Here is a 9,644-nt window from a genome sequence, read left to right on the forward strand (position 1 = left end):
ACAAGGCCAATAGTGCCCGTAGTTAAAGAATCACCCTTAAAGCAACAGGAACCAGAAATTTGTTCAACTTGAAACCTTTTTATGTGATGCACCATTACCATCAAGTTTTTTTTTTGGTGGCTAAAAACATTAACGCCTGTATTTAAGACACCCGGAGACTTTTGTTATTTTGCCAATAAGGTACTCGACCCCTCTAAAAATAAACACAAAACCAACATGGAACTAAGATCGAGACTTGTCCTGTTTTATATCTGACTGACATGTTTCCTTGAGAGAACAAACCTTTATAATTTAAGTTTTAACCTGTGGGAGGAGTTTACCATTTTCACATAACAGGAATCAATTAATTTAACTTTGTTGCAGTCCATTAACTCCCCAATGGTCCACAATGACAACTTACAGACCACTGATAATTATGATGCCTTTGTTATACAACCAGCCGCAGACCTGACGCACTTTTCTCATTTTTGAGTGAACACAGGCACCATTCTAGAAATGTAGACGGACACATGTGCAACAGTCCTCCTGTGCCACCATCATACTGATGCTGTCTACAGATGCAGACTTGGAACAGACTGGGGAGGAGCACGTGGCATTCAAGGTCCAAGTCCATCAGGATCCTCTTATCACCTCAGCTTGATGAACCAGTACAAGACAAAGAAGACAAAAAAGCAGAAGAGCAGCATGTAGCACAGCAGTTTGGTCTGGCTGCCTCGGGACAGCCGCTTCACTCGGCCTATAGTGGCCCCCAGCAGACCCCCGGTTGAGTCAAAGTCCGTGTCCTGAGGTTGAGATAAAGCCACGGAAACGAACGTAAGCAGGATAGTTGGTTTAACACTGACTTCGTTACACCACTGTATCAAGTGAAACTCACCATTTCATCCAACATTTTGTTGTGGTGCTTCACTTCTGTTCCGATGTCAATCGACAGCTACAAAAATGAAGTAACAGTTCATATAAGAAAGAGACAGCGAAGTCCATAAGTATTTGGACAATTTCCAATATTGCCTCAATTCACCACCACAATGAAGCTGAAATGAAGCAATCCAGATGTGTTTGTAGTGCAGTCACTGAATATATCTTTGCCTTCATTTACATCCACCATGTAAATGAAGGCAAAAAAAGGCAGTGTCTATTAGAACGCATCATAAAGGTTATTATCTAGGTATTTTTATGACAAGGGGGAAGTTCTGATGATGCCTGCACAGAGTACTAATTTTGCACATGGAAAGTTCGAGATGATACCCTGTAGTCACCTTCTTGCAAATATCACTGTTTCCAGTGATTTTATTTACATCTGTAAAATAATCCCACTGTGTTAATTCACTCAGTCATCACTGCGTTCATGCACCACTGGTGGTCATGGTGGATGTTGCTGTGCGCAAAATATGCATGTTTGAATGCGCAGGATACAATAACAGCTGAGCAGAAGCAAAGAGGTCATGTACTCATATGTGCTTTACACGTGTTCTACTCTTTGATTAAATGGGTGCAATGTAGAAGTGCAAACTTTATATTATATTGATCCAACAGTGGGCAGCAGTGTTAACTCAGCAAGAATGGTGTTAATTGATCACATGACATTCTTGTCATGTGATCAATTAACACCTGTGGCCTTACGTGTGGAGTTTGCATGTTCTCCCTGTGTTCACATGGCTTATAGATAAAGATTTTATTGATTCTGTGTGCTGCCAACAGGTCAGGTCTGCTTCATATGATGCGAACGTTTGTTTTTGTTAATTAAAAATAAAAATACAGGACCTGACAGCTTTCTTCCTGTTCACAAGGATTTGTTTAGAACAGAAATAAGATGCATTAACAATGCTGGGCTTGGGTCAGGTTTGTTCACTTGAGTTGACCAATTAAAAGTGCTATGACTTGACCAAGCGGGTGCTATGAGTTGGTGTGCGATGAGTCGGTAAGTAATACGAGTTGATCCGATACCGCAGCCATATTCGTATAGTGAAATTCTATTGGTATGTAGCATCTCCCTCATTGGTTAATACAGCTCGTGATCATGAGGCTACGTACTTGTACATGCTATTGATACGTAGAGTACAAAACTACACTGAGCACAACTACTAGCCATAACAAGGCTGCGCTATGTACGAAAAGAATTGGGAATTATTAATATGGCTACGTACAAATAGCCACTTCTAACAATTATGTCACAACAGCTTGACTCCCTTGTGGCCCATTGTCAAAATTCTATGTTTACAGTCTACAAATAAGCGATAAAACAGTTAATTTTTGTTGCGTTAGTGAGATTGTTTTTTGCTGTACCCCCACATTTTCATGACCAGTGGGTACATGTACCCACAATTATTACAAGGAGGGAAGCTGCCAGTGGTGTAGTGTAGGTACGCGCATGTGTCCTAAATATGGTGTCCACTCTTGTGGATGTATCTGCTGTACCTGGCCTGAGAGATTTTCCAGGCAGTAATGCTAAGTTTGCACTGCGTGGAATGCATTTATTTTTTGATGGAGTTGAAAGCCCCCCTGCAACCTCGTTTTTGAAGGGCATTCCCGTGACGAGCAGAAGTTAGAAAATTCCATGATTGAAATTTTGTATTGGAAAAAGTCAATCAATCAATCAATTTTTTTTATATAGCGCCAAATCACAACAAACAGTTGCCCCAAGGCGCTTTATATTGTAAGGCAAGGCCATACAATATTTATGTAAAACCCCAACGGTCAAAACGACCCCCTGTGAGCAAGCACTTGGCTACAGTGGGAAGGAAAAACTCCCTTTTAACAGGAAGAAACCTCCAGCAGAACCAGGCTCAGGGAGGGGCAGTCTTCTGCTGGGACTGGTTGGGGCTGAGGGAGAGAACCAGGAAAAAGACATGCTGTGGAGGGGAGCAGAGATCGATCACTAATGATTAAATGCAGAGTGGTGCATACAGAGCAAAAAGAGAAAGAAACAGTGCATCATGGGAACCCCCCAGCAGTCTACGTCTATAGCAGCATAACTAAGGGATGGTTCAGGGTCACCTGATCCAGCCCTAACTATAAGCTTTAGCAAAAAGGAAAGTTTAAGCCTAATCTTAAAAGTAGAGAGGGTGTCTGTCTCCCTGATCTGAATTGGGAGCTGGTTCCACAGGAGAGGAGCCTGAAAGCTGAAGGCTCTGCCTCCCATTCTACTCTTACAAACCCTAGGAACTACAAGTAAGCCTGCAGTCTGAGAGCGAAGCGCTCTATTGGGGTGATATGGTACTACAAGGTCCCTAAGATAAGATGGGACCTGATTATTCAAAACCTTATAAGTAAGAAGAAGAATTTTAAATTCTATTCTAGAATTAACAGGAAGCCAATGAAGAGAGGCCAATATGGGTGAGATATGCTCTCTCCTTCTAGTCCCCGTCAGTACTCTAGCTGCAGCATTTTGAATTAACTGAAGGCTTTTAGGGAACTTTTAGGACAACCTGATAATAATGAATTACAATAGTCCAGCCTAGAGGAAATAAATGCATGAATTAGTTTTTCAGCATCACTCTGAGACAAGACCTTTCTGATTTTAGAGATATTGCGTAAATGCAAAAAAGCAGTCCTACATATTTGTTTAATATGCGCTTTGAATGACATATCCTGATCAAAAATGACTCCAAGATTTCTCACAGTATTACTAGAGGTCAGGGTAATGCCATCCAGAGTAAGGATCTGGTTAGACACCATGTTTCTAAGATTTGTGGGGCCAAGTACAATAACTTCAGTTTTATCTGAGTTTAAAAGCAGGAAATTAGAGGTCATCCATGTCTTTATGTCTGTAAGACAATCCTGCAGTTTAGCTAATTGGTGTGTGTCCTCTGGCTTCATGGATAGATAAAGCTGGGTATCATCTGCGTAACAATGAAAATTTAAGCAATACCGTCTAATAATACTGCCTAAGGGAAGCATGTATAAAGTGAATAAATTGGTCCTAGCACAGAACCTTGTGGAACTCCATAATTAACTTTAGTCTGTGAAGAAGATTCCCCATTTACATGAACAAATTGTAATCTATTAGACAAATATGATTCAAACCACCGCAGCGCAGTGCCTTTAATACCTATGGCATGCTCTAATCTCTGTAATAAAATTTTATGGTCAACAGTATCAAAAGCAGCACTGAGGTCTAACAGAACAAGCACAGAGATGAGTCCACTGTCCGAGGCCATAAGAAGATCATTTGTAACCTTCACTAATGCTGTTTCTGTACTATGATGAATTCTAAAACCTGACTGAAACTCTTCAATAGACCATTCCTCTGCAGATGATCAGTTAGCTGTTTTACAACTACCCTTTCAAGAATTTTTGAGAGAAAAGGAAGGTTGGAGATTGGCCTATAATTAGCTAAGATAGCTGGGTCAAGTGATGGCTTTTTAAGTAATGGTTTAATTACTGCCACCTTAAAAGCCTGTGGTACATAGCCAACTAACAAAGATAGATTGATCATATTTAAGATCGAAGCATTAAATAATGGTAGGGCTTCCTTGAGCAGCCTGGTAGGAATGGGGTCTAATAAACATGTTGATGGTTTGGATGAAGTAACTAATGAAAATAACTCAGACAGAACAATCGGAGAGAAAGAGTCTAACCAAATACCGGCATCACTGAAAGCAGCCAAAGATAACGATACGTCTTTGGGATGGTTATGAGTAATTTTTTCTCTAATAGTTAAAATTTTGTTAGCAAAGAAAGTCATGAAGTCATTACTAGTTAAAGTTAATGGAATACTCAGCTCAATAGAGCTCTGACTCTTTGTCAGCCTGGCTACAGTGCTGAAAAGAAACCTGGGGTTGTTCTTATTTTCTTCAATTAGTGATGAGTAGAAAGATGTCCTAGCTTTACGGAGGGCTTTTTTATAGAGCAACAGACTCTTTTTCCAGGCTAAGTGAAGATCTTCTAAATTAGTGAGACGCCATTTCCTCTCCAACTTACGGGTTATCTGCTTTAAGCTACGAGTTTGTGAGTTATACCACGGAGTCAGACACTTCTGATTTAAAGCTCTCTTTTTCAGAGGAGCTACAGCATCCAAAGTTGTCTTCAATGAGGATATAAAACTATTGACGAGATACTCTATCTCCCTTACAGAGTTTAGGTAGCTACTCTGCACTGTGTTGGTATATGGCATTAGAGAACATAAAGAAGGAATCATATCCTTAAACCTAGTTACAGCACTTTCTGAAAGACTTCTAGTGTAATGAAACTTATTCCCCACTGCTGGGTAGTCCATCAGAGTAAATGTAAATGTTATTAAGAAATGATCAGACAGAAGGGAGTTTTCAGGGAATACTGTTAAGTCTTCTATTTCCATACCATAAGTCAGAACAAGATCCAAGATATGATTAAAGTGGTGGGTGGACTCATTTACTTTTTGAGCAAAGCCAATAGAGTCTAATAATAGATTAAATGCAGTGTTGAGGCTGTCATTCTCAGCATCTGTGTGGATGTTAAAATCGCCCACTATAATTATCTTATCTGAGCTAAGCACTAAGTCAGACAAAAGGTCTGAAAATTCACAGAGAAACTCACAGTAACGACCAGGTGGACGATAGATAATAAATAAAACTGGTTTTTGGGACTTCCAATTTGGATGGACAAGACTAAGAGACAAGCTTTCAAATGAATTAAAGCTCTGTCTGGGTTTTTGATTAATTAATAAGCTGGAATGGAAGATTGCTGCTAATCCTCCGCCCCGGCCCGTGCTACGAGCATTCTGACAGTTAGTGTGACTCGGGGGTGTTGACTCATTTAAACTAACATATTCATCCTGCTGTAACCAGGTTTCTGTTAGGCAGAATAAATCAATATGTTGATCAATTATTATATCATTTACCAACAGGGACTTAGAAGAGAGAGACCTAATGTTTAATAGACCACATTAACTGTTTTAGTCTGTGGTGCAGTTGAAGGTGCTATATTATTTTTTCTTTTTGAATTTTTATGCTTAAATAGATTTTTGCTGGTTATTGGTAGTCTGGGAGCAGGCACCGTCTCTACGGGCATGGGGTAATGAGGGGATGGCAGGGGGAGAGAAGCTGCAGAGAGGTGTGTAAGACTACAACTCTGCTTCCTGGTCCCAACCCTGGATAGTCACGGTTTGGAGGATTTAAGAAATTGGCCAGATTTCTAGAAATGAGAGCTGCTCCATCCAAAGTGGGATGGATGCCGTCTCTCCTAACAAGACCAGGTTTTCCCCAGAAGCTTTGCCAATTATCTATGAAGCCCACCTCATTTTTCAAAAGTCAAAGAAATTCACCTTGAAGGTGCGTAAGATCGGTTTTCAAATCATATAGAACATTTACCTCATGTAATTGTCTACCTTTCTGCAAAGTTTGGTGGTGATCGAAGCCTTCGCATGCAAATTTTTATTATCCTCCAAAACCGATATCGAGTTGGCAAGATAGCAAACATGGCAAAATTGCTGTTTTGTTTTTGTTTTTTTACTACTACTTTTTTAAACTACTGTCTGAAAACAATGTTTAAACAGCAGATTGTTGCAAACCACACATTTAAATGAGATAATAAGTAGGTTTGACAGAGTACAGTCAGTTGCCCAGTTCTGGATCACTTTTTTGAAAGTCCCGCTATACGGAGGCATAACGCAAATGAATATCCTTTATTGCGTATTGTTGTATTGGTTATTTGGATGTTATCTAACTGAAGAAGCCGGGATGGGGTAGCCATTCTACTTAAAGTGTGAAGCCACGTTATGTATGGTGCAAATATTTGCCGGAAATGGATCACTTTGCCCGGTTCTGGATCACGGCACTCTGTCACTTTAGGGGCATTCCTGGCATCTGGCTGGAGCCCTTCTAATGCAGAATGACACACACTGTGCCTGAGAATGTGTTTTGAACACAAAATGATATAAATTATACTTATTAAATGAGAATTTACTTAGTTTTGAAAGGCACTGTTATATGTTTTACGAGCAGAAAATGAAGTGCTTACTCAAATTGGGTAGCATTCCTTAATAAATGAAGATAAAATCTGTGGTACTAAACATTCTTGGATTTTGACATCTCCCCCTAAGCTTTTAACTCAATGAAGTGGGTCAGGATAGCACAAGATGTCCCAACTTGCTATCATTTCGCACCTCATATTGTTAGAGATGGAGAGCAAAGGAGGGTTATAAATGTGTGGAGGTGAGATTTCTCCCCGAATTAAAAAGTAAAAGCCCCCACATTCATGTCCATTTGTGATGTTGAGATGACCCCCAAAGTACACATGGCTCACAAGTACTGACACGAGGCTGCTGCTTCAGTGATCCACAACCAGCAAATTTTCACATCAGAGATAAATGCGTGCAGCAATTAAACAGCAAGACATAACACACTGATATTTTCTACCTATGTAAGTATTTTCCCACTCTAGAACCAATGACACTGAATGGCTAACTCATCTTTGTTACTTAACAGAGATCGTCACTTTCACACTTGCAGGAATGAGCGAGTCAGAAAATGCGTGCACACCACTGAGACCGGATGTTTTGATTCCTCTGCTGATCACAAGGATGGCTGGATCCGGTCGAGCTTGTGGTCGTTTGTAGACAAAACATCAGTCTTTCTATTGGTACCAAGTATTAGCTTATTTGCGCTGATTATGAGAAACAGCGGTGCAAATAATACAGCAGTGATCCGGAACTGACAATGATCCGGTGTCCCGTCGAGATGAGGTGCATCGCGCTACTGCGCATATCGCTCTACCCCGGACATGAAGACGTCACCCATCGAGATGAGGTGCCTCGCGCAACTGCACATGTGGAGATGATGTAACTCACTCAATGTGCAACTGCGCATGCGCGTTTTTTTTTTTTTTTTTTTATTAATTGTATGCAGTGTATTTATAGCCTAGTAAGTAAAACATTTTCTGTATTTTACGTTAGGAGCATAAATGTATGTATGTATATGTATCTTTTGCCTGTCGAAATAAGCTAACTCCAGGTTAAAAATACTTATTTTATAGTGAGTAGATTTTATACATTAGTACGTTCGGATGACCAATTTATACATTTACTTGCCCATCAAAATAAGCGAACTTCGTCAAGTAATTTTTTTAGTGCACACATGCAGTTACGCGAGGAACCTCATCTCGACAGAACACCAGAACTGGGCAAGTGACGGTATCATCATTCTGAAATGTAAATTATGAGAAATTGGTCACAGCTTTCTGTTTTCCTTTAAGAACAAAGACTAATTACAAAGACCTTCTGAACTTCAAATGCTCATAACTTTCTTCATATTTGGCATAGAACAGAGATTTAAACACCACTCCATTTATGTTACAACTCCTGTGATTTTAGTATTTCTGTCACATACCTATCCTATGTGGAGACAAAATACTTAATGCTCTGTAATACAATTCACATAGAACATCACCAAAACGACATTTACATGTTTTAAGCGTTCAAAATCAAGAGTCAAAGACCGTATACAGAAGTATCGAGAAATGAAGTTACTATTTAATACTTACACTTTTCAATGCGCTCACTTTAGCTCTGAGTCCCTCCTGTAGCTGTTCATTTTCATCTTCATAAACACTGTAGCCACTAGCAACATAATTCCCCGGTGATCCCTCACCTGTGCACAAACATTTATAGCAGCGTGACTTACTTTTAATTCCAATACGCGACGCTAAAGCTAACACAGTTAGCTACCGTTAGCTAAGTAGCAAATACACTAAAGAAACCTTTCAGCGCAGACGGACATTTTTGTTCTTTCTGTCTTACCTAATCCCGCGCGCCTCATCTTGAAACACTGAAAATAACACTGTACGGTAATGTGTCTGCGCTGTAACAAAGTAATAAATTCAGAAGATCAAAATATCGGTGCGACGAAGCAGTGCAACACACTCCAGCAAAGCAAAAGCCACGTCATCATGAGAGTACGGTGGCCGACCAGGAACAAACGATCAATGTCCGCCCCTATAGATGACGTCAGAACGTGAAATGTCAGTGCAATGTTGAATGGAAAAATAATTCATATTAATGATGATTCAATGAACAATGATTCAAACAGAGACATTTTGAAAATGTGCATTAATTACTGTTATTTAAGGAGTGTTAGTGTGCAAAATTACATGAATTGAGATTTTATATTTAAATATGATTGAAATTACATGTTAAATGTTTTCACAGCTCCACATTTATATGAATGTACATAGAAATCCCAATGCTGTAAGTATATTTTAGGCCTAAAACAGCTATTTTTACAGTTTTATATATGGTTTGAGGCGTTGGCAAGCCCAGTTCTTTGTTAAACCAACACACAGATATGTTATTTCTTGGCGACTGGGACAGTGTTTAGACTGACTTTGAGAACATCTCAAACGGCACAATACATTTCAGCCTCAACAGGCCATATTTTCAGAGTAATATGTTGAAAAAAAAAAACATATTAAAAATGTTTTGCCTAGGGGTGTAAAAATCTAGGCCAATCAAATTGCAGGTTACACATAACTTTGTCAATCCATACCGTTAGTGAATACAGTGCACCTGGAACTATTCACAGCGCTTCAGTTTTTCCACATTTTGTTAAGTTACATTCCAAAATGGAGTAAATTCATTTTTTCTGTACAATTCTCCACACAATACCTCATAATGACAACATGAAAAACATTAAGAAATCACATGTACATAAGTATTCACACCCTTTGTGTAA

The 9,644-nt window shown here is 39.5% G+C and overlaps 1 protein-coding gene across 1 annotated transcript; it reads right to left on the reverse strand.

Annotated features, from left to right (window-relative positions):
• Window positions 1–231: 231 nt before the first annotated feature.
• On the reverse strand, window positions 232–8,875 carry LOC117501980 (BET1 homolog). Its single transcript, XM_034160957.1, has 4 exons — window positions 8,714–8,875; window positions 8,458–8,564; window positions 875–931; window positions 232–782 (listed from the first exon to the last, which is right to left on the reverse strand). Exons 1-4 carry the CDS (start codon window positions 8,730–8,732, stop codon window positions 627–629), a joined length of 339 nt encoding a protein of 112 aa, XP_034016848.1. The 5' UTR covers window positions 8,733–8,875; the 3' UTR covers window positions 232–626.
• Window positions 8,876–9,644: the final 769 nt, after the last annotated feature.

The sequence above is a fragment of the Thalassophryne amazonica genome, chromosome 20, assembly GCF_902500255.1.
Source record: "Thalassophryne amazonica chromosome 20, fThaAma1.1, whole genome shotgun sequence".
In the NCBI taxonomy this organism is placed as follows: Eukaryota; Metazoa; Chordata; class Actinopteri; order Batrachoidiformes; family Batrachoididae; genus Thalassophryne; species Thalassophryne amazonica.

Bases quoted from the DNA above. Each gene is read 5' to 3' on its own strand.
- LOC117501980 (XM_034160957.1), bottom strand. The intron at 932-8,457 runs GTAAGTATTAAA...TCATTTTTGTAG, and splicing joins AAGTGAGCGCATTGAAAAGT to CTGTCGATTGACATCGGAAC. The intron at 783-874 runs GTGAGTTTCACT...TCTCAACCTCAG, and splicing joins ACAAAATGTTGGATGAAATG to GACACGGACTTTGACTCAAC.